We start from the raw sequence: 24,070 nt of genomic DNA on the forward strand, positions 1-24,070 counted from the left end.
TAGAATTGTAGAGTTGGAAGGGACCCCGAGGGTCATCTAGTCTAACCCCCTGAAGTGCAGGAATCTTTTTGCCCAATGTGGGGCTCAAACCCACAACCTTGAGATGAAGAGTCCCGTGCTCTACTTGGCTTCAAAGCTTCTTTGACAGGTGAAAAGGATCCAGCCTTTAAATCCAAGTGGCTAAGGGAATTTCCACTTGCTTTGTCATGCAGAAAGGGCGCAGGAACTTTTACTAGAGGGAAAAGTTGGCAACCCTCCCTGCTGGTGGGAAGAAACCGGTACTTCTGGGTTGCTTGAGAAAGAGAACACTTGGGATCAGGAGGGAAAGGTGGCGAGATTTTGTTGTCCGGGGAGTCCTTAATCCCCTTAAAGGCAAGTATGGATCTGCACAGGGGTTAGGGCCTTACTTTGCAGAAGGGAATGGAATCTAGTGGTTAGATCAGCCCCTGGGTTCTGCAGCACGGGGAGGGTTGCTTTTGGGAAATGGGGACGTGAGCTTCCTCATGTTGAAAGGTTGGCTCCTACCTCGAGTCATTTCCTAATTGTGTAATTGACTTGCTCACAGCCTTTACGTATGAAATCATTGCCCTCCCCAGGAATAGGTGCCGGGGACTAAGCCTACATGGATTTGCCTGAGGCCTGCCCCTTTTCCTGCACCGTCCCTGACTGACTGACTGTCTCCTGCCTGCTCCTTTTTATCTTCTCTTTTCTCCTTCCTGGTAATCTACCCTCCCCTTCTCTGTAATTCCACCCGCCCCAGAAGCAGACGGGGCGGTGACCTTAATGCACAGATATATATATCCACCTAAAAGGAGCCAAGATGCTTTTCCACCATCATCTGTGTCACCTTGCCCAGGAGGCGGACGGAGAGAGGAGCACACTTGACAGGTGAGTTTACCTGGGGCTGGCTGGAGAAATAATGGGGACTGGACCCCCAGATTTGGAAGGAAGCCATTTTGCAGAAACTAACTTTACATGCGCTCAGGGGTACAGTTGTGATATTTACTAACGATATAAGTGCTCTGGTGAATCGTTTTTGTTCTGTTTCCAAAAGCGGCTGGTCAGATGCCTCTGGAAAGCAGGGCAGGAAGATGACAGCCCTTTCCCTGTTATTCATTCCCATCAATTGATGTTCCAAGATACACTGCTTCTGTTAATGGAAGAGCCATTCAGCTATCATAGCTAGCAGTATATATATTCTAATCTCTTTTTTAACCCATCGGCACTGGTGACCCTCACCACTTCTTGTGGCAGTCACATCCAGGAGGAAATTATCTGCACTTTCCAGAATCAGTTGAAGACATTTTTTTGTTCCCTGTCTGCTTGTTAGGACTTTAGTCATGTTTTAAATACATTTGTTTTTGTGTTTAACTGTTTTTAATTGTCTTATATGTAAACTGCCTTGAGACCGTGGTTTGGAAGGCGATTAGTAAATTAATAATGGCAATAATAAGAAGGTATTATTATTATTTTTCATGTCCTACAGTTTAACCCTGTCATTTTTAGAAAGGTAAACCATTTTATGAGATGTGTCTGTGTGTATGGTATTACACCTCTGTGAATGAATAGGCATTGCTGTGGCTTGTGGTTTGGTATGTGGGAACGTCTGTGGCTGGTTGGAAGAGCTTCCCCCTTGCATGTAGAAGATCTTGGATTTAGGCTCCAGCATCTGTAGGCAGGGCTGGAACAGATTCCTGTCCAGACCATGGAGAATCGCTGCCAGTCAACGCAGATTAATGATCTCCAGTTACCTAAGTATTGCGGACCCCCTGTTTTTCAAAAGCCAAGACATGGCCCCCTTACTTTTGAAATTTTCAATAACCCTATGGTAGTTTTTGTCATGTGAATGGTGCCACGAACCTCCTGGGTAGTTTACATGGATCCCTCAGGTGTATGGACCACCAGTTGGGAACCACTGGCATAGACAGATGGAGCCTTGTAGCTTCCTATGTGCAAATCATCACAAGTGTGCCTCTCCCATGCACATGTATCCTGTGCACACCGAAAGATTTGCACACAACCACCTACACGAGATGATCTGCCTACAACTTTCATGCATTTCCCCACTTCCAGCACTTTGGGAAAGTTGGAACTTTTCTAGCAGTCCTTAGGACACTGCTTTGAACTCAAAGCCACAGATGCCACCTGTAGATCAATTTCAAAGAGACAGAATGTTACTGATAGCTGTCCCAAGGCCACGCAAGAGACTCCCTTGACCTTCAATCCAAGACTCGCTAAAGTTTTCATCTGCTCTGCAAACCTTGCAAGACTCGTTTATCTGGGCTTCTGGTAGCCACATTAAACCTCTGGCCGTGAGGTTTTGAGCATGTTTTCTCTTGTTTAGTTTGAAGACGCTTGTTGCTCGTTAATGCTCTGCCGCCACCCCATTAATCCACATTTATGTGGTAACTCCACCTACCCTGTGGGAGTCCGTATCAAATCAAACTGTTATTCCAAAAGAAAACAAGTTTCTAGGCCTTGTGGCTGCCTGGGGATATCATAACGTTTGCCACCTGTAGAGAGCAGAGCAGCTACAAGTATAACGTTGGTTTTTGCATGTGTTGCCAGGTAAGCTCCCTCACCTTTCCCACCGAACGGACATTGGTAAATTCCGTATGCTGCTATTGACACAGACTCTTGTTCAAGAATTGTCTCATTTGTTCAAGAATGGCATCGTTTACTCATCTCTTCTCCTGCACTTTTTCTCCAGCATACTATGGCTTCTGTTTGGGTACCAACAACCTTCACTGCGGTGGTCCTTTTGCTTTCTGGGGGATGCTATGCCAGTTCTTCAGGTAACGCCACTCTGACCTCACCCGTATCCTTAGTGTCTCTATTTTGCTCTGGGAAGGGCTTTAAAGGATAATTCTTGGGGGTGAAATTAGATCTTCCTCTTTGCATGGATTTGGTCCCATAAACTTATGCCACCTCTGTTTCTTTTCCTGACAGGTTCCTGGTGCTACGACAGCCTAATATGTGGTAAGAAAAATAGCAGCCCTAACTTCTCTTTAGCCACAGATTCCAAGCAAGGCATACTTTTGAGCCAAGTCCATCACACCAAACTCAACTTTTATTTCCAGGGCTTTGTTCTGTAATGGACTAAAAATGCCCCTGAACATGCGCAAAGTGCATTTTCCTCTCTACCTCCTTGTACAGATCCAGGGCTAAGTGGGAGGGCTACCTAACAGAGGATATCGTTTTCGGGAAGTTTAGAATCCTCCTGCTGCTGCTTCTCCGTTTTATTTATTTATTTCGGTTCCCCATCTCTAATTACCATGCTGTTTGTTTTGGGCTCTTCCTTTTCTTGGCCAGGACCTGACACGTGGTCATCCCAAGGTCATTGCAATGGCAAGAGGCAATCTCCCATCGATATTGTCACCAGCAGTGTCAGGCATAACCCCAAATTGGGGGCAGTGACTCTCACCGGCTACAACGACACCAAAAAACTGCTGGAAATGAAGAACACCGGGAAAACAGGTGAGTGTGCAAGCATTTCCTTTTTAAAACACTATGCTTCTGGTCCTTAAGGTAGCAGGAAAGTATGAAAAAAAAGACACAAAACTGCAAGACGAGGAAGCTGCCAAACTCCATCCCTTCCTGTGGATTCATAGTAAAAAGCTGGATTTCCCCAACTTTACAGTGATGGCAGCATGGAGGAGCCTGGAACAGTGTGGGAGAATCTCCCAACCTTTTCCCCCCAGTGTGGGACAGGTTTGGAAAGGCAGCCTGTTCTTTTCTGAAGGGGAGCGTCATTTATTTCCCTTCAGTTTAACAGGCTGTAGGCAGATCAAGAGATTTCACCTGCATTCTGCCCACATTCTGCCAGGGCCCCATGACCCAGTCCTCTTCCCTCCAGTTTTTTGTTTTTGTGTGTGTGTGTGATATTCTGCCCCCTTTCAGGTGGGTCAGAACAGCTTGGTGCTTCTCTCCTTTAGCTGGCGGGTGGACCCATTTTTATTTTTATTTTAATCCAAACCAGCGTGCGCCGACCACCTGAGCTGACTATTAGAGAGATCGGTACTTTTCAAACTCAGAATCGCCTGCCCTCAGGCCAGCCCACCTGTTCTCTGTGTCTGTCACTTTCTGATTGGAAGGAGACGATCCCACCCTCCACCCTGGCAATGGTTCACACATGATTCATAGCAGAGCAGGCAGTTCTGCATCTCTCTGATGGGGATGTTTGAATGGCCCAATCATCAATGGGAAATGCTCCATCAAGGACCTTGTCTTTTACTCTTTGTTATTGGCCTGCTCTATGTGCTTCGGCAGGGACGTGGGTGGCGCTGTAGGTTAAACCACAGAGCCTAGGACTTGCCGATTAGAAGGTCGGCGGTTTGAATCCCTGTGACGGGGTGAGCTCCCGTTGCTCGGTCCCTGCTCCTGCCAACCTACTAGCAGTTCAAAAGCACGTCAAAGTGCAAGTAGATAAATAGGTACTGCTCTGGCAGGAATCGTGCACTGCTCTGGTTCACCAGAAGTGGCTTAGTCATGCTGGCCACATGACCCAGAAGCTGTACACTGGCTCCCTCGGCCAATAAAGTGAGATGAGCACCGCAACCCCAGAGTCGGCCACGACTGGACCTAATGGTCAGGGGTCCCTTTACCTTTACCTATGTGCTTCGGCAGGATCCAGGCTTCGCCAGCCTGCTGCCCTCCAGATATTTTGCACGTCAACTCCCTTCATCCCCTGCTAGCACAGGAATTGATCAAAAACATATGGAGGGTGCTTGGTTGGCAATAGCCAGAAGAGGGTGCAAGAGAAGGGAGGGAGGGAGGGAGGGAGGGAGGGAGGGGGTAAGTGCCTCCTTCTAGACACGCAGCACTGCATCCCACATTACTGAACCCCTGTGGCTACCTGAAGAGAAGGCACCTTTTACATACGGTACTTTAATTTCCAGTTTGATGATTTAATTAAAATTTAGTAAGGCAGCAATCCTAAGCATTGTCAGGCTTCCTGGCAAAACTTAGCACCCTCAAAAATCAACACAGATAAGTCACAAATCATTATTATGTTCAACTGAAATCCAAAATCTGCTTACTCTGTAAAAATCAATAGGATATACTTGAGAGGAGGTGCAGTTAGGTTGGGACCGTCAGTGTGTGATGGACGCTGATGTTTCTCTTTCAGGATAAAACTCCGCCCCCTCCACCCTAAAAATGCACTTCTGTGGCTATGTGCACACTGTACCTTCAAAGCACATGCAGAGCACGTGTAAATTTCCCTTCCACTCAAAAGAACCCTGGGAACTGTCGTTGACCCTGATCTCGCTTTCCTGATCATACGAACCAAAGTGTGACCAACCCAGCCCAATCTTGCACATCATTGATTGCAAATGACACCACTTCCACGGCTACAAAAGCAGTATGAGAAGCTTTTTGGTGGAGAATTCCAACACTTTTGATGCACTAATAGAAATTGGTCTGGTTTCCCCTTTTGCCTGCAGTTGACATAGAACTGGGCGAAGGTCTCCAGCTGAGCGGCCCTGGGCTTCCGGCTACATACACAGCCAAGGCCTTTCACCTCCACTGGGGAGATGGAGTCCATAAACCCGGATCAGAGCACTACATAAACGGGGAACGGTACTCTATGGAGGTGAGGATATCTTCTCTTATATGGATTCTGGGATTGATAGCATGTTAATGTCAGCTGGCATATGTTTTATTATATTTATTTTTCTTTCCTTTTGCTTTATTAGCAAATATTTTTTGTGTTATAATAACTGTTTCCTTGAGCACATGCACGTACATTTCTTTTACCTCTGCATAACAGCAGCATAAACGCCATCTATACTGTATTTATCAGTGTATGCAAAGCTTTCAAGTCAGAGGGCTTTTTAGAAATTATGAATGACCAGGTCTAAGGGGAGTAGACACAAGGATGGGTTTCCAATATGCAACAGGCTTTTGTGTACTGCAGTCTAGCTCTTTGCTTGTGGAGGTTTCTCCACAAAGAGCAGCTAAGTGGGGCAGCAGGGATATGTCCCAAACTGATCTATTTTCTTTTCTCCCCTCAGTTACACATCGTGCACACCAAAAACAACACGAGTCTACCGGAAGCCTTGAAGGACCCACAGGGCATTGCTGTGCTAGCATTCTTTGTCCAGGTGAGGGATTGGAGAGGTCAAGGTTTGTGCACGTCTATGCTACCAGCTGGGATATCACTTTTAAAACATTTTGGTTGTTTTGGCTTTCCCCAAACGATTCTGGGAACTGTGGCAAGAGTTTTTCTCTTGGCCAGTCGTTCACCGTGTCACATTAAACCAGGGATCAGCAAACTTTTCCAGCAGGGGGCCAGTCCACTATCCCTCATGTAACTCATGTAAAAACACACTGATTCCCGGACCACCCATGGGCCAGATTTAGAAGGCAACTGGGCTGGATCCAGCCCCTGGGCCTTAGTTTGCCTACCCATGCATTAAACCATCATTTAATTTGACCGATGGCTTAATGTCATGCACAAACCAGGCCACTGACTGAACTGTTTTGCCTTGAGTTCACTGGGAAGGGGGCATGACTGTTGAAAACACCACTTGGCTATTCCATGGTGGAAACGGGAGAACTGGAAGAAGCGAATGTTGTTGACAAGCAGTAGTAGATTGTTCTGCGTGATAAATGGGCAGTGTTGCTTCTGAAGAAGCACTTCTTTCAAGGAGATATTCACATTTTCCCAGCACTCAAATAACCATCTTTTCTCACTGGAACAAAGTCCCCAAAAGTATGCGCCTGTTGGATAATGCCAACGACATCATGGGCGATGAGCACCACAGTTCCTGCCTCCCTCTGCCTCTGCTTCTTAAGGTAGCTCTGGGAAGGGGAGGAAGATGTTAAAACAGGAGATGCTGAGCCCTAGGATTCCTAGGTTCCTTCATCACACTTTATTTCTCGGTCTGATTTTACACTATATGATGTTTCCTCTTTACTGCAGGGCTATGAGAAGGCACAGGGCAAGACAGCTGAAGCCTGGGAATCATTTAAAAAGAAGCTGAAGGAAGTTGAGGAAAAGGGTAAGTCCATCAGTGAGTGGAAAGCCAAGGAAAACATCTGGTTCTTCTCTCGTCTCAGAGAATCCATCATGGCTACCACAATGAATTGGAACAAAAAAATAACCAATTTGAGTGGTGGGGAGGTGTGATTCTTTCAGTTGCCTCCCTGATAAATCCTGGGAAAAGTGGTTTCACAAGAGCCCCTTGGAATTCTTCAGAACCTTACATAGAACTGCAGTATTCAAGAGTCCCTTGTTGGGGAACCACTATTATTATTTATGAAATGTGTATTATATCCCACGTTCCTTCTAAGGAATTCAAGGCCCCCCCAAAAAACATTTTAGCCTCACAACCCTGTGTTGTAGGTTAGGATACAAATTAAGTGTGGAGCATAGATTCAAGCAACTTACCTCCCCCTGTACAGGTGAAGAGACAAAATTCGATGGCAGCTTCTCTCTCCAGGACTTGCTAGGCCGCCCGGAGCTTGACCGCTATTACCGCTACCCTGGGTCCCTCACCACCCCCGGGTGTGACGAGGTTGTGCTGTGGACCATCTTTGCCGACCCCATTCTAGTGTCGGAAGACGTGGTGAGTGCTGCCATCTTGTGTGTGTCTGTGTGTAGACAGAATGCTGAGGCACAGAAGTCCTTAGAGAGGTAGGAGGAGCTGTTGTCTAAAACATCTGAGGTACACTAGGTTGGGAAAGGCCAACTGAACAGCACAGGTATGTTATACTCTGGGATACATGAGGGAAATTTGGGAGATTGGCTTCTCCTCTCTGGGCTCCCCTTGCAATTAGGATCAAGAGACTTTTCTTGGTGTTTGAAGTAAAAAAAAACAAAAAACTATTACCTACTAGAAATTGGGCTTTTGGGTGGTGGCCTATGGTTTAATGATTCCTTCTCCCACAGCCACCACACCAGGAAGGTAGGAACAAATACTGAATTAGACCCATTGGTACATCTAACTCAGGGTTTCCCCAACTTGGGTTTCCAGCTGTTTTTGGACCACAGCTGCCATCACCCTCAGCTAACAGGATCAGTGGTCAGGGATGATGGGAAATGTAGTCCTCAAAAAAAGGTGGAGACTCAAGTTGGGGAATTGGTTGCCCTGTGTTTCAGACAGAGGACATCCTTGGAGATACCAGGGATTGAACCTTCAAAGCAAGAGCTCTGTCCCTCTAAGGTTTCAGACAGGAGACACTCCTAGCCCTATCTGGGAGTTAAAAGACGAGGCCTGGAGGAATGAGAAATGGAAGTTTAGATTTCTCAGGCAGCTGGACTCTACAGTCAACCCCAAACCCTGACCCTATTTTTTCTGTACAAGATGCAGATGTGATGAGCTGGAGGTTGAGCATAAGATGGGTCAGAAACTTTGAGGATATACAGGGGATGGCCAAATAGCAGGTAGACGAGTGGTGAAGGCACCACTGCGAGGGCAGAAGAGGCTTTGAAAGCGGAGGTGGCCTTGAGAAGGAAGCACCTTGATGACCAGAGAGAACAGAGCCATTTTCCAGCTGTACACTATTACGTCCTGTTCCTTATTTGCCTCATTACGTTATCCTTTTATGTCAAAAGCAGTGTCACGGGGCTGAACAGAACTGGCCTCCCCCAATTCTGTGTGCTGTTTGTGGGTCGTGGAACTGGAGAGTGAGGGGGCAGTTTGCTGAATGTTCTCCAGGGGAGAACCGAAATTCTCCAGCAATTCAAGAGCAGCTGAGAAACCTCAGTTCAACTCCACGCTGTCGTAACTTGTGCTGTGGAGTTGCCACATCCTGGTCTTCACTGGGTGGATCCCACTGCCCGATGTAGAAGTTCCTCCTTTGCCACGTGCCACCACCTGATGCCTTCCTTCTCTCCAATAGGTGCATGCTTTTCCAAATGAGCTTCATTCAACGGACTCCTCCACCGGGCCCCATATTGAGAACAACTACCGCCCTCTGCAGAATATTGGGGACCGGAAAGTGGAATCGTCTGCCGCTTTGAAGCACAAATCCGCTGCCTCGATAGCCTCTCCGCCAGTAGGGCTCCTCCTCTTCATTTCTGTGGCTACTCTTGCATCCTTCTTACCTGCATAAAGGCTGGAGGTGGGTGGGTGGATGGATGTAGGAACCACATGGAGGAAGAGTCGACATGATCTCCAGAGAGGCCAAAGCTAGGCCACAACTCTTTCTGTCCCCCTCAGAAACTCCAGTTAACCTCAATCTACCTCTCAACCAGCTCATCCAGTACCAGAAGCACTGGCAAAGGACACTAAAAAGGCAGGAGGTGCACATTTCAGTGAGGAGAGGAGCACAGAGAAGGAGATCAATAGCAGCTAGGATGCCCAGTGCTGGGGAAGGAGTGTGGTTCAGTCCACTACAGCTAGAGCTGAAACTTTCCATTCAAAAGAGCTCGTTGTTGACATTTCCCAATCTTATATTGTGGCTTTGTTTCTCGGTGATATTTGAGTTTCCAGATCAACGTTTGGGCTGAAGTGGAATAGAACTATCATCAACGTTTGAGCAATGACGCACATTTTGATACACTGCATACCAAAACCTCAGATGTTGACAAAAGCAATAGGGGGGTGGGAGGGGGAATCACTTGAAATATATAGATTTCTTTGTGGAGTTTGAGGTTCAGGTCTGTATGGGCTAAAACTTCCAATGATTAAAAAATCAACATTAATTTCAGCTCTCGTTTTAGCAGGAATTGGCAGAAGCTCTGCTTGTTCCCACAAACGTGACTTTGGATGGCACATTCACACGCGTCTCCAGCACTGCAGAGAATACCCATAGTCCCTAGTGGCAACCTCTCAAAGGCAACACCTCTCCAGTGAAGCGTGTTCACACGTTCAGCTGCCACTGAGGCACCAAGCAATGTGCGTGCATGTGTGACCCAACTCATTCCAACAACTGGGACCAGAGGTTTACATTAGCTGAGAAACTGAGGCAAACAGCCACCCTTTAACTACCTTCCTTGCTCTCTTGAAAGTTTGTTTGTTGTTTGTTGTTATATGACCAGTGCTTTTTCCAGGGGGTACTCAAGGGTACACAGTACCACTACCTCTTTTTGTTGTGATTAAAAAGTGTGGCACTCAAGTGTACTGTAACAACTTCGTGGTGCGTACTGGCACCTCTCTGTCTTTCTCTCTCTTAAAAAGTGTGACACACACTGTAACAACTTCATGGTGAGTACCGGCACTTATTTTTCTAGGGAAAAAAGCACTGTGTACGACCAATCTCCAATGGTGGAAAATCACTTATTTTTTTTTAAAAAAAAAACCACAAAATTTTTAAAGTGGAAACTTTCACGAATGGAAAATGCATGGAATGCTACTTACTGATCATTCCTTGGGAGCTTCTATTGTGAAAATAGTTTTGAGAACTAATGAATAAGCTGTGACTTAAAAGACAAATGTGTGTGGAAATTAAATTAAGCGGATTGTGTGCTGCAGTGTGTGTGGTTTCACTGACATGAATAGAGGCAAGCGATGCTAATTATTCCTTACTTTATAACTGTCTTGCTGTTGCTAATGGGGTCTCTCTATCTCCTGCCTGCCTAGCTCTAAGGGGGGCGGGCAATGAGTTCGCAGCATTCTGAGAGAGGTGGTCCGGGTGAGTGCCAGCGCTATTGCCACTTTGCCATAGCAGCTAGAAATTTTATTGGAAAAGAAAAAAGCAGCTAAAGATTTAAATGAACTTCAGTAATTCTAGATTTAACTCATTTTAAAAATCTGTTTTACAAATGTCATGGCAAGGCACCAATGATGGCACTTTCCCCCACCCACCCAACTCACCAAGAATGCTTCACTCTGAGCAATTATGGAACTGGAAGGGACCACAAGGGTCATCTAGTCCAACCCCCTGCAACTCAGGAACCTAGCAAGGACCCACTATCCTCAGAGTGATGCATGAGGATGGGGCATGCCCTTTGGAGAGCCCTGCATAGCCACAAGATCCTTGCTGTGTGGGCTGGGAAGGTGTTAATTCACTGTTTCCTAGACCCAGCACCCGATGCAATTGCTTCGATTTTCCTCATGATAGGTCCAGACTTGAATCTGAACTCGTGTCTCCCTGGTCCTATGTCCAACTGTGTACCCACTATGCCTCTAACCACAGTGGCTTAATATATCGGAGGACACCATGCTGCCACCACATTTTCCACACAAGGAGTACAGTCTCTGGGGAGTCCTATATGGCTATCCCCAAGTTTTTCCTTGGCCTGAGGTAATTTTCCTCTCCATGATGGGCAGAAGCACCCTGAGAACAGTAGACCAGACTGTGAGGCAACCAACCAGGAATTAATGTCTGGTTAAACTGAAGCGACTCTTGGTGTACATGATGTTTTGTCAAAATGTTTCAGCATTTGCATGTTAAAGAAATAAAAGAATAAGCTGCCTTCCTCACTACTGGCGGGACATAGGAACGCCTCCATTTTGTCTGGGGAAGGGCCAGAGGGACAAATCACAGTCAACTCTCAAAACCTGGGCTCAGTTTCTGTTAAAACACCACAGCACAATTACTCTTCACCTGAAATCTCATGAGTTTCTTCTCTCTACTGAGCATGAGTACAAATCGAGTAAATGTAAGTTTAATAAAAGAAAACCAGCCATGTGTGTGTGTGTGTGTGTGGTAATAGAGGTAGTTTTAATTTTTCTAAGAAATACCTCATATGTGTCGTCATCAAGAGGGGAGGGGGAAGGGAGAGAATATGGTCTCCCTTATGAAACACACCACATTGAGAAATTATTAATTCTTGGGTCAGGAGATGGAACTCCCTGCATAGCTCAGATCTTTCAAGCAGAAGAAAACCGTTGCCATCAGTCCTTGCAATCCACACACTCTTTGGCCTCAAAACGATTGCTAGGGCATTGTGCTGGATCATACTCATTTAGGTCGAAGGCACTGATCCTTCGGTAGTTCAATGGTTGCACAGGACGGTAATTATCCTGCATACGTCGATTTTCTTCTTTGGTGGTAAAAAAGAGCGAGTTGGTGAATTTCTTCACCTAGAAGGGAGAAAAACAGGAGAAATGTGAGGAGGAGGAAGAGAAAAGGAGAGTAGCACATACAAGCTCAGGAAATCCATGCAGCAAAAGGACCAGTGTCAAATGTCTAAAGTCGAACTTGAGTGCCTGGGGATCGAGGTGGCCTTCCGCCATGAAAGCTCTCTCCAAACGACTGTGAAAGGAGACACTGCCTACTGACCTAGAAGTTTCCGTTGCTGTTGCCAAGCCCAGATCCGTAAAGATTCTGTGTGGCCTCCTTGGCAGGTAAACCCTAACGCTAAGGAAAACCATGTGCAGGAAGGACCCAACCTAGCCCGCTCACCGAAGCATTTCTGGAGATTTTGAGGTGTGCAAAGGAGCTCCCCAGAATCCCTTATAACACCTCACCAGGGGACTTCCCTGGGGACCATGCTCATTCTATGGAGAATGTGGCTCAGCAAGGTCATAGATAATCTGGGCTGCTAGTAAACTGAGTTGACATCCACACTGTACACTTAAAGCGCATGGCTTCCACCAGAGAATCTTGAGGACTAGTCTATTAAAGGGTGCAAATAATTTAGCTCTGCAAGGTATAAACTACAGCCCCCAGGATTCTTTGGGGGAAGGCGTGTGTTTTTGAATGTGTGTCAAATGTGCTTTAAATTTGTGGTGCGGATGCGCCCCAATATTGCATGAGGCACTGGTGGGGCAGGACACATGAAAGTCTCAAACTAGGACTCCAACTGGGCTCCAGCACCTCACTATCTGTGCTACCTAGCGTCACATTGTTCCTGCCACAAACCTTGCAGGCTGAGGTGTGTTTCTCAAAGGTACCTCCTAAGGGGATGCCCCACCACTTACCTGACAGAGCCCTCAGTCAGCTGGTCTCACAGACCAATCAGGTTCCACCAGGCCCAACAAGGGCAAGGTGTGGAACTAGGAGGCCAACTCTGAGCAGGCCCTGTCTTACTTGTATGAGGAGGATCCTGTCAGGCTAAAACACCTGCTCCTGCTCCTCTTCCTCTACATTGTTCAAGATGAGAGCTGACTTCTCAAGGAAACCTGATTGCTTGGAGATGCAACTCCTTACGGACCCTGAAATATTGTGTCCCTTTTGCAAGGGACTTTGGGATAGTACCATCTGATTTTACATCCTTATGAACTAACTAACTGATCACCTTCCACAACGATCTACGAAATATAATAAAAGCAGCAAAAATGGTTGGGAAGCAGCATTAAAAAACCAAAAACCCAGAAATGAGTTTTAAAACTATATGGAATGGACAGTCATGGCAGAGACCTTTTCGCCCAGCTGGGAAAGCTTGTTGAAACAGAAACAGCCTCATCTTTCCCCCCAGAAAGTGCATATAATGGGCACCTGCTTCATGTCAACAGAGGACTTTGTTCCACAGAGGAGGGGCTGCCACAAATAAAACCCTGCTCCAAGCTATTGTGGAGCAGGCGTCTAATTCCTTTGGGACTTGAAAGAGAAATTCTCCTGCAGCATGCAGTGACCTATTTGGGGTCGGGGATCTGAACGTGAGGGTGTTGTTTGTGGCGGTGACCTTGTGATCCGTGTCTGTTTCCTAAGAACCCACGAATCAAAACGCCAAGGCCTCAGTCCGCTCTGACCCCAGCAGGCTGCATTCAGTGAACCTAATGATTCAATCCCCCCCCCACCCTTCCTCGAAGAATAGATGACACCCACCACATAGGGATGCACCTTGATGACCTTAGGAAAGACAAACCAGGTCACAGCTTCAGAGCAGTTGGGAGTGGTCAGGGAGCCCTGGTACCGGTAATACTTGTCCGTAATTTTAACGGTGCCTCTATTTCCTGGCCCCAATAAGTCCAAAAGAGAAAATTCCCCATTCAGTGGCACAGAGTCACCTGGGGAAAGACAAGAAAGGTGAGAGGACTGGTAGAAAGAAAGATCCATTCCTTTTCTAAGAAATGGAGGCAGGGTGGCGGAATGGGGGAACCTCACCTTTTTCTGGGATTCTGCGCAGGCTACTAGCCAGAAAATTCCATACACCGTCAAAAGGAGCCTCAAAGGACTTCTACGGGGACAAGAAAGGTAATGGCATTCGTTACAGGAAATTATCTCTATGAGCTTCTTGGCCTCCTCCATTCCAGAGGGCTGAGCTCTAAGCAGCCCACAACAGCCCCCAGGGGGTTCAGGGGCTCCTGTACCAATCCAGCCTTTGACTGCACAAGCATGGGCCACTCTGTGCTGTTCCTCACCTGTATGAAGAATCCCAGGACAACAAATCCCTGTGGGTCCTTCGCCGCTTCTTTGGTGCTTATGCCATTTTTAGTGTGGACGACGTGGAGCTGGTGCAAGAGAAGGGAAAAGAAAGGGAAGGAAAAGTGAGAACGGTGTTTCTAAATTACACCAGAGTAAGAGCGGGAGTAAGATTGTTGGATTTAGTTCTGTGGGTAACAGTGAGCTATCTTGCTGGCTGCTCTGGATAAGAGGATGCTAGACTAGACTAGATGCGTCTTTGGTTCAATCCATCAGGGCTCTACTGAGTGCAAAACAGATTCCCTACAGCTGAGCCACAAGCCTTCCATGTAAACTCAGGCATCCTTGGAGTGCTGTTGGCTCACTTTGGAGACGCGAGCTATGATTAGCAGTTGTGCTGCCTCCTCTAGGAGTCAGTCTGCTCCCAAAGTGCTCTGCTTGCATATTTGGCATGGGTTTGAAAGCAGCACCAGATTCAACCCCATAAATCTCCAGGATGCTCTCTCATCCAAAAGCAACTAAACTCTGCATTGCCCATAGATTTATCACTGCTGTCAAGAGCACTTAGTAATACTACAGCTGGTTATTATATTGTATCCTCCGTTTCAGAAAAGCAATAGATTGCCCCAAGCCCTTGAAAAATAAGTAGCTATGTATATTTTTTTAATCTGGCTGTTGTGTTCTGTAAGAGCTCCTTCAGATTATCGGAGCATTCATCCCTATTTGCTTGCACCAGTTCAACCATGCCCGGTCTTTTATTGAGCATGATTTCTGATTTGTTTACAGGGTGGTTTGATGATAATGAGTGTTCATCCTGCAACTCGATTTCCTTGTGAGGTGTTTACATGCCTTTCCCTTAATCATTAGTTCATCCCACACTTTTCAATGCATTCCCTTTCACATCCCAAAGTACAAAACATCTGCTGGAAAGGGATTTGCTGTGTTAAAATGACAGAGTGTTGCTTTAATCCACTTCAACTGTGCAAACCTAAAGTTCTAGGATGCACTTGAATCCCTCCTGCATGATACTGACAGCCCAAAGTAAGGTTACCAGACGTCCCCGTTTCCCGGGGACAGTCCCCAGATTTACAAATCAGTTCCCTGACAAAATCCACTGAATTCGACTGAAGTTGAAAAGTGACCCCGGATTCGTTGAAAAAAATCTGATAACCTTAACTCAAAGGCACCCTTACTCCCCCAGCTAGCCTAGGAGCTGTGACATCATATGTTTGCAAGCACACTGTCTACTGAAGAGGAAGGTCTGCCCTGGAATGTTTGCCTTTTTTGCTCAATGTTTCTCAGAATTGGATAGGGAGATGTAGTACATAAACAAGCGAGAGCCCAGAGTTTCCAGGAGTCTTAATTCCAGCCTCTGAAGTTCTTAAAAAGTGAGAAAGTGTGGGTTAACCTTTGCTTGATGCAACATTGCATAACCTTCCTGCAAACTAATCAAAATGAACGTTCATCAATAAACAGCCAATATCATCTAACCTCCCCACGAACTTATTGGAAACAATTCAAGATGAAGGCTCAATAAACAAGCCATCTGGCAGTGGCAGACCTTGGGGGTCTCAATTTTCAGTGACACCCTGTGCGATGCCAAAATTCAGTGACCCTTCGCCTTTTGTGCTCCATTCTAAATCATAGCTGCCGCGTCTCCTGCAGCATCTCTGAGGCTCCGTGCCCAAACCAGTCTGCATCTGGAAGTGGCCAAGATATTAAGAAAAGAGGACAGCCTGAACACCAGAGAGCGGAAAACGACATTATAGGTCCAGGGCAATAATATTGGGGCTAAAATGCTCAGCTGTTGTGGACTGCAGCTCCCATCAGCTCCAGCCAGCATGGTCAACTGTGGGGGTTGATGGGAGTTGTAGTCCGCAAATGTCCACAGGGCACCACCAGGCTGGCTACCCTAGTCTGCCCATTTGTTGCTCACTCTCATCGCTGCTTCCCCTGCTCTCCCAGATGGCTCACCTCCATTGAGTAGTGCTGGCCATTAATGGCGTGTTCTGAGCCTGCATGGTGGTTGGTGCCGAAGTGGAAGTGGAAGGACTTCAGGTGGTACTTTGCCGGGAGGCTGGGGCTGGAAACAGTGGCTCCTTCCTTCATCTCAACATCAGCTGCAATGGATCCAAGAAACAAAGCAAGCCTTGAGTTGCAATGACTCCTTTGATTTTAAAAAAGAATAATGACGTTTCCAGGATTCCCACCGCCAGTGAGGCAAAATGCTGAAGCAGAGTTGGCACCGAGGCTGGTCCATTGTTAAGAGATGGCTCATGTAGTCAGAACGGTGTGCTCAGAAAAGATCGGACTAGGTGGCTGTGTGTGTGCTATATACATTTAAAACATATTTCCACTCCCCGAGAATCCTGGGAGCTGTAGTTTGCAAAGGGTGCTGGGAATTCATAAAATCACAGAATTGTAGAGTTGGAAGGGACCCAAATGGCCTTCTAGTCCAGCTCCCCACAATGCAGTAATAAATTGTAGTTCAGAATTGTAGTTCTGTAAAGGTTAAGCTACAGCTCCCAGGATTCTTGAAGGAGGAGCAAATGCACATTAAATGTATTGTGCGTATGCATGTGATGTTTGGGAAGGCAGGTCTGTTAGGGAGTCATTCATCCAGAAACAGGGAAAAGATTCCAGAACGGTCGTATATAAGTGGGAGTGGCACTCTGAGCCTGCACAGCTTCAGCTGGAAGTGCCAATCAAAGGAGAACTTTCGTTTTCGCTTTTTGCAGACGACTGAGCAACAAATGCTGTCTGCAAACTGATGTGTCATGACCGCCGATAGATTGTGTCTGCCTAGGTCGTTCCCAAAGAGGAAGAGGGACTGAAGCTTAAGTATGCCGTTACAGCTATTGCTATAATGATTGTAAATAGTGCTATCGTCATGCATTTATGACCAGTCAAGCAGTAAACCACTTGACTGAGTTTTACAGCGTCTGTGGGTGTTTCATCTCAAAGTGTAACTTCAATTGCTGACCACTGCTTCCAGAAACACTGCTAAATGGACGAAAGCTGCTAATGAGGTGCCTACACATGAGTATTCTCATGCAGCAAAAGTGTGATGGACTGTGACCTTTAATAAGGTCTCCACTGAATATCTAAAATCAGGGGCAGGGGAACTTTCTAGCCCAGCAATCTATCTCCACCACTCCATCAGCCAACTCTGCCATCATAATGACATCTGGTGATTGACAAGTGGGTGATACCACCCACCTGTCAAAATTTGCCTGCGGGGGTGGGGGAGGGGAGATAGTAACCGTGCAGGATTCAGGTAAGCAAACAAGAAGGATTGAACTCCAAGTGCATCAGCTGATAGGCATGGGGTTCAGTCCTTCTTTCTGTAGGACTTAGGGATGTGAAATAATTCTCCCCCTCCCCCAAAGAGCCAATCCAGTCATATGTCAGCTACAGTATGGGACAGGTAGACATCAGGGGCATGGCAGGTGGGTGTGATTAAGAGAAAATGGCCTTGCGGACCAAATGCCTAAAATGTATTTTGGAAGGGTGCAATTTGGAGGGAAGAAGTGGGGGGGGGATGAGTGAGCTTATCCTTTCACCCCATCCACCACTTTCCTCGCTCAGCTGCTTTCCCCCCCTTCCCTCCCCCAGCTTAGTTTTGCTCTGTGTTGATGGGACAGTCTAGTTCTGCAGCGGCTTAAGTAGTTCTGTGACGTCTTTCGATTTAGGAAATCATCAAAGCTTATTTTTCAAGTCTCCTGAATTTGTAGTTGTTTATTTGCTGATGCAGTGATCCTACAAAGTACGGCGGGGCCAAACTCCTCTTCTTGGCAAATGGTTTTATCTGCATCTTAGATTATGTACAGACGGTTTAATAACACCAGTTGTTCGCTGCCCTTTAACTGATGGCAGGCTATAAAGAAGAGAGACAGGAACCTCTGTACATCATAGACAGAGTACATGTCAACTTCTCTCTCACTGGGGCCAGTTTACCTATGAGATTTTCCTTACCCAATATATTCTTGCTCAACCCCTTTGATATGCAGCACTGGTCATGTTACTAGGTGCTGCATGACACCCATTCTGCACTTGTGAGGAATCTATAATTTAGTGTGGCAGCCCCCACACTTGCGAACACCCTGACTACAGTGGTACCTCGGGTTAAGTACTTAATTCGTTTCGGAGGTCCGTTCTTAACCTGAAACTGTTCTTAACCTGAAGCACCACTTTAGCTAATGGGGCTTCCTGCTGCTGCCGCCGCGCCACCAGAGCACAATTTCTGTTCTCATCCTGAAGCAAAGTTCTTAACCCAAGGTACTATTTCTGGGTTAGCAGAGTGTGTAACCTGAAGCGTCTGTAGCCCGAAGCATATGTAACCCAAGGTACCACTGTATTGACATCAGGCAGGTGCTGTCACTGTACACGTTTTGGAGAATGCTAAAACCTTTTTCCATTTAGACAAGACTACCCAGATATGTGTGGAATCGGGTGGCGCTGTGGTCTAAACCACTGAGCTTCTTGGGCTTGCTGATCAGAAGGTTGGCGGTTCGAATCCATGCAACGGGGTGAGCTCCTATTGCTTGGTCTCAGTTCCTGCCAACCTAGCAGTTCGAAAGCACACCAAAAGTACAAGTAGATCAATAGGTACTGCTCTGGTGGGAAGGTAAACAGTGTTTCCGTGCGCTGCTCTGGTGTCAGTGTTCCTTTACGCCAGAAGTGGCTTAGTCGTGCTGGCCACATGACCCGGAAAAACTGTCTGCAGAGCGGACAAATGATGGCTTCCTCAGCCTGTAAAGCGAGATGAGCGCCACAACCCCAGAGTCGTTCAAGACTGGACTTACCTTTACCTTTTTACCCAGATATGTAGAATGCCGCCATGCATTTTAAAATCTGTTTTCATCTTATCGTTGCTTTAAAAGACTTGGCGGAGCCCATTTAACCGGTGGCAGCAACCTTCCAATCCACCACCCTCCAGATGTCTGGGATCCCCACTCCCATCAGCCCAACAACTTGGCCAATAGTCAGTGATGATGGTAGCTGTAGTCTAGCAATGCCACTATCTGGGTCTCCCCACTGTCTTGAAGCATAGCTTTGAAGCCACCAGCTCCCAGGGAGACACAGAGAATAATGCAACTGCGGTCAGAGTCCCAATTTCAAGATCCCTCCCAATGCCTTTCACATCGCCTGCCGTTGCTCAAGTCGCCTATACTTACGGTAGTCCCCTTTGTTCAAAAGCTGTCTTGGCCTCCGGCGGTCCTCATAGCCGGACAATGTCAAGGGACCCAGGCAGGAATCAGGCTGTGTATACGTGGTGACAATGTTGATGGGAGACTGCTTCTTGCCATTGCACTGGCCCAGGCGTTTCCATGTAAGGGGGCCTAGGGAGAGGGAGGCAGAAGCAGGTGTGGAGCCAGGGAGGAAGAGGAGGAGCCCAAGGCAAAACTGAGTATTGCCTTCCCATTGGACAAGACAGCTTATCGAAGCAGAAAGGCTGACTGTTGGCCTTCCAGTACCATATAGACACGCACTCTATTGATTAATCTGGGAGTCACAACCTGATCCTGCACACCCAGTCTTCCACAGCAACCAGCATCCACACTCCAACCATAATTGTGTACTGAAGTTTCAAGGATGGGGGAAAATTCGCTCTTCTGGGAATTGGGAATGGGGAAGGGTATCATTCTAAGGAAGGGCTGGGGAACTGGTTTTAACCTCAGGTTGAAGGTGTCACTAAAACAAAAACATTTTCTTCCTGCATCCTAGCAGGAGTTTCTGGAATCCTGCCAAACTGAGCAGGGTTTGACCCCCCCCCCTCCACTTGTCGGCTGACGAGCAAGGGGTTAAATCCTGCTGCTCTGGTTGTGCACACCTCTTTGCTGCTGGAACAAGATTTAACCCTGCCCTCCTGAGAAGGTGTCCTCCCACCCATGCAGGATTTAACCCTGCCCTCTCAAGTGACGTCAGCTGGTGGGCGGTTGGGAAGTGGGCTTTGTGGGTCAAACTCCAGCTTCTGGCCGGCAAGGATTGGCCAGTGGGCTGGAGGTTCCCCATTCCTGGCCTAAACACTAATATGGATTGAACAACTGCTCAACTTCCTACCCATTTGTCCCACTTCAATGTGGAAAACTTGGAACTGCCAACAGGGAACCAGGAACCAATTGGGAATTTCAAACTGGCATTATTGGATTGGTGGCCTAGTTTGTCCTGAGGCCTCTTTCAGGCTGAATATGGCTCAGCCCAGTTTCCTGCCTAGCAGATTAAACAGGCTGCTCTGAGCTTGAAGCCCCATTAGAGAAGCCTGCTACTCTTTCTGTCCCTCAGCGATCGAACCGCTCTACTGGAGAGAAATAGTCTTTACTTCTTACACTGGGAGATACTGAGCTTGTGGATGAAACCAAAGAATGCTGTTTTGCTTACCACAGCTTGGCTCGTCATAGCACCATTTCTCTGTAGGAGAAAGAGAGAAGTGTTAGCAGGTGGGAGTCCGTAGAGAAAAGAAACCCGATAACACTATACTGAAAAAGAACAACAACAGAGGTTTTGTCTTTCATACTATAAGCCTTATACTTAGCAGAAAGACATTCAACCAGGCACACAGAGAGGAAAACTCCCTCTGAACTACACAGCCAATCAGAGTATGTGCTACCTCAGTGAAGATATTGCAATTCTGCTTGGTTACTAAGCAACACCTCCACCCATCACCCTCTTGGCTAGTTGACTTTAACATTAATATAATAGACCCTTAAACTACAAACTGAATGACCCCTGCACTTCAAACAAGGAGGACAGAAATTTTGTATTATATTAGAGACTTGAGAATATTGCACACACATCTTTCTGCCTTATTTCTGTCCATAAGGCAAGAGAAGATCGAGGCTGTCTATTGTTGCCACTGTATGAAGTGAAAGCAGCTCAGCTTCATCCATCTTTCTGGCCCCCATTACAGCCATTTCTTACCTCCACTTTTCCTGCTCTACACACAGAGACAGAGGAGGATGGGGAAGAAATTCATTTGGTTAGGATTTTTTTCTGAAACCCCATCCCCCTTAATTGCATTTTCCATAATAGTAAGTGAGCTGAAACACAACTAGCTTTCTACGTTCACACTTCTCTGAATTTTGTAATGCAATTCTCCAGCCAAATAATGTGGAGAAAAATGAGTATGTTGGGGAGAAAGCATGGATCAAAATGCATCGGTTTCCTGTCCTTTCTCTGGTTTAACATGAGATGATAAGATTGCAGAACCCATTAAATCCCCAAAGACTGATGCAACACTTTCTTCCACGAAACTAATCCGAAACTCTGGCCCCATGAGCCAAAGAAATTAGCCCTGGACTCTGTGAACCTTCAGTCTCCGACCAGAGACCCGTTCACAACACATCCACACCAAACATTTAAAGTACTCTGATATCACTTCCCCCAAAGAATTCTGGGAGAATTCAGTCATGGCCTCCCCCAGAGAATTCTGGGAGCTGTGGTTTGTTATGCATAATGAGAGTCACAAGGAGGCCCCTTATCCTGAGCTACAATTCTCAGAGCGATTTAACCATCAAATCCTTCTTCCAGGGGAATTCTGCACTCCAGAATTTACCGCTGCACTTTGCCGCAGAGGCTTACCTTCACAGCTAACATAGGATCCTCCCAAGAGCAGCAACATCAATAGATGTGCGATTGGTTTCAGCGTGGGAGCCATGATTGCTACCTGCGCAGAGAGGGCATGTTAGCAAAAGACTTCCCTCACTCAGTCTTGTCCAACCCTCAGCACCAAAGCAGTGCATGCGACAGCCCCGTTCACAGTCACTTTCCTCGGCTGTGTGATCAGGGTCACAATTTAGCATAAGAACATAAGAGCAGCCCTACTGAATGAGGCCCAAGGTCCATCTAGTCCAGCATCTTGTTCTCACAATGGCCAACCAGATGCCTCTGGGAAGCCCAGAAACGCAACAGGACCTCTCCCTCCCCACGTGTGATTCCTAGTGGCTGATAGCCAGAGGCACAACATCTTCCATAGTGGAGGGGGAGCACTGTCCAGGGGTGGACTTTGACTTCTCGAATTTCAGTGGCGCCCTGCGTGACACTAAAATTCAGGACCCTCTCCACCCCACCCCACCCACCTCTCACGCTCCGTTCTACATCATTGTTGTGGTGCTAGCACCCAGTGCAACCGCAACAGTTGTGCCATCCCAACTCCACCTCTGCCTTGTCTGCCTCCACTTGGAATTTTCAGAACTCTGATGCCCAACTACGTGCCAGCTTATCTAAGGCAGAACAATTGTCTTGGATCGGCACCAGCCCACATTGATGCATGAAGTCTCTCATCCATTTACTTATCATCGGGATCTCCTATGTGCTAATTAGCTCAACAGCAATTAACTTCAAATTTCACAACGTCAAATTTTGAATGCGGAAGGTTAAAGGGAACAAAAGGCATTCGCGTAATATTTCCATATGCCCTTATGCAACTTGGAGCGGCCCGAGGGGAAGTTTGGCTAGGATCCTTGTTGAGTGATCAGCCTGGGTGCTCCTGGCTGATCAGGGGATCACAGAGCTGCTATATTATTATTATTATTATTATTATTATTATTATTATTATTATTAGGTTATCCCTGCTCTTCAGCCATGATTGGTTCCCAAAGTGACCTACAGCAATTAAAGAACATATCAGAAGATACCAAAACATCAAAGATGCTTTTCAGTTTAAAGCGTTGTAAATTGAAACAGGGAAAAATGGGACTCCCACGTTGCCATCTTGGTGGCATAACGTTATATTGCACATGCAACGTATATAAATCGCTTTAGGGCTGAGTCCCCAGTATGAAATATTGAGAGCACATTGAGTACAGAACCATAGGAAGGGACCCTGAGCATAGTATTTTACTCTGTATAGTATTTTACTCTGACACTGTCAATTGATGGCATTATCTAGGATCCAGGCGCTTCCCTCCAGAAGGAAGGTGGAGGGAGGAGATGCGGAGAGAATCAGGGCTTGGCTGGACCTGAAGATGGCGTCTCACAAGAGCAACCTCTTCACTGATCTACACCAAGAATGGGGAACCTGCAACCCTCCAGAGATGTTACTGGACTTTAACTACCATTAATCACACTGACTGGGGCTGATGGGAGTTGGACGATGACTGGAGGGACACAAGCATCCCATCCCTCATCTACAGTCCTGTATGGCTTCTAGTCAGAGAAAAGCATTTGGAAGGCACCAAAAGGTCCTCCCTTCTGGCCCTACACTTACCCAAGGGCAGCAGCATAATATACCCACCCACAACACAAGCTGTGCAAGCTTCTAGACCCCATTGTGCCACAAGCTGAAAGCTGGGGACTGAAGAGGGGCACAGACCAGGAGATCGCATTATGACAGACAACAGAGGAGGAGGAATTAGCAACACACACACATCCTGCAAATCCTAGAGATTCTCCTGCCCTTGATCTCTACTCCAGGAGAATGCCTCCCCGTTCTTACCTTCTGTACCAGAGTCGCCCTGCGTTGTTGCCGAATCCTCTGGGAGTTGCTTCTTTCCAGAGATGTACTACTTCAATTATGGGCCCCTCCCCACGGAGGAGGGGAGCAGTGGGTGAGAAAGATGGGTTACCCAAGGGTGGCAATTGGACACACCCTGTAGCACAAGAGATACCTAGTTGAGGACAAGACAGATAGGCACTCAAGAGGAGGTGCCAAGTGCGGTGATGAACAGGTTGACAATGTACTCTATGTGCACTTTGCATACGACAAGGAAGTCATCATATATAAAATTAGGTGGCTGGTCATCTGATTTTTTAATTGAGAAATCTCTCTCGAAATCTCTATCTTTCTCTCTCTCTGACATGTCATCTTTGACGTTTTGTTTTTAATTAGTTTGAGACTTCAGAATATAGAACATTCCCTATCAGGGTCATC

General features: G+C 46.8%; 2 protein-coding genes across 3 annotated transcripts; one reads left to right on the forward strand and one right to left on the reverse strand.

Moving 5' to 3' along the window:
* Positions 1 to 295: 295 nt before the first annotated feature.
* Positions 296 to 10,420, forward strand: LOC309354979 (carbonic anhydrase 4-like). 2 transcript variants are annotated; one of them, XM_081885311.1, is made up of 10 exons: positions 296 to 888; positions 2,711 to 2,795; positions 2,950 to 2,979; positions 3,313 to 3,477; positions 5,445 to 5,593; positions 6,015 to 6,104; positions 6,926 to 7,004; positions 7,408 to 7,571; positions 8,848 to 9,003; positions 9,671 to 10,420. In XM_081885311.1, the coding sequence occupies exons 2-10, from the start codon at positions 2,717 to 2,719 to the stop codon at positions 9,767 to 9,769; spliced, it is 1,011 nt and encodes a 336-aa protein (XP_081741437.1). In that variant the 5' UTR covers positions 296 to 888; positions 2,711 to 2,716; the 3' UTR covers positions 9,770 to 10,420. The 2 variants fall into 2 exon arrangements, with proteins under 2 accessions (XP_081741437.1, XP_081741438.1); XM_081885312.1 differs by having other exon boundaries at positions 297 to 888; positions 9,674 to 10,420.
* A 1,170-nt stretch (positions 10,421 to 11,590) lies between these two features.
* LOC309354980 (carbonic anhydrase 4-like) lies at positions 11,591 to 23,789 on the reverse strand. Its single transcript, XM_081885313.1, has 9 exons — positions 23,636 to 23,789; positions 21,781 to 21,865; positions 20,581 to 20,610; positions 19,377 to 19,541; positions 16,174 to 16,319; positions 14,199 to 14,288; positions 13,942 to 14,014; positions 13,663 to 13,844; positions 11,591 to 11,975 (listed from the first exon to the last, which is right to left on the reverse strand). The coding sequence occupies exons 2-9, from the start codon at positions 21,854 to 21,856 to the stop codon at positions 11,787 to 11,789; spliced, it is 951 nt and encodes a 316-aa protein (XP_081741439.1). The 5' UTR covers positions 21,857 to 21,865; positions 23,636 to 23,789; the 3' UTR covers positions 11,591 to 11,786.
* Between the last annotated feature and the right edge of the window lie 281 nt (positions 23,790 to 24,070).

Source organism: Podarcis melisellensis, assembly GCF_964234715.1.
Source record: "Podarcis melisellensis genome assembly, chromosome: 13".
Lineage (NCBI taxonomy): Eukaryota > Metazoa > Chordata > Lepidosauria > Squamata > Lacertidae > Podarcis > Podarcis melisellensis.

Coding starts and splice junctions, on each gene's coding strand:
- LOC309354979 (XM_081885311.1), top strand. CDS start 2,717: ATGGCTTCTGTTTGGGTACCAACAACCTTCACTGCGGTGGTCCTTTTG. Junction 6,105..6,925: donor TGCTAGCATTCTTTGTCCAG/GTGAGGGATTGG, acceptor TCTTTACTGCAG/GGCTATGAGAAGGCACAGGG. Junction 9,004..9,670: donor CCTCGATAGCCTCTCCGCCA/GTAGGGCTCCTC, acceptor CTCTCGTTTTAG/CAGGAATTGGCAGAAGCTCT.
- LOC309354980 (XM_081885313.1), bottom strand. CDS start 21,856: ATGGCTCCCACGCTGAAACCAATCGCACATCTATTGATGTTGCTGCTC. Junction 14,289..16,173: donor GCCAGCACTACTCAATGGAG/GTGAGCCATCTG, acceptor CTCTTGCACCAG/CTCCACGTCGTCCACACTAA. Junction 11,976..13,662: donor TCAAGGTGCATCCCTATGTG/GTGGGTGTCATC, acceptor TCTCCCTTCTAG/GTGAAGAAATTCACCAACTC.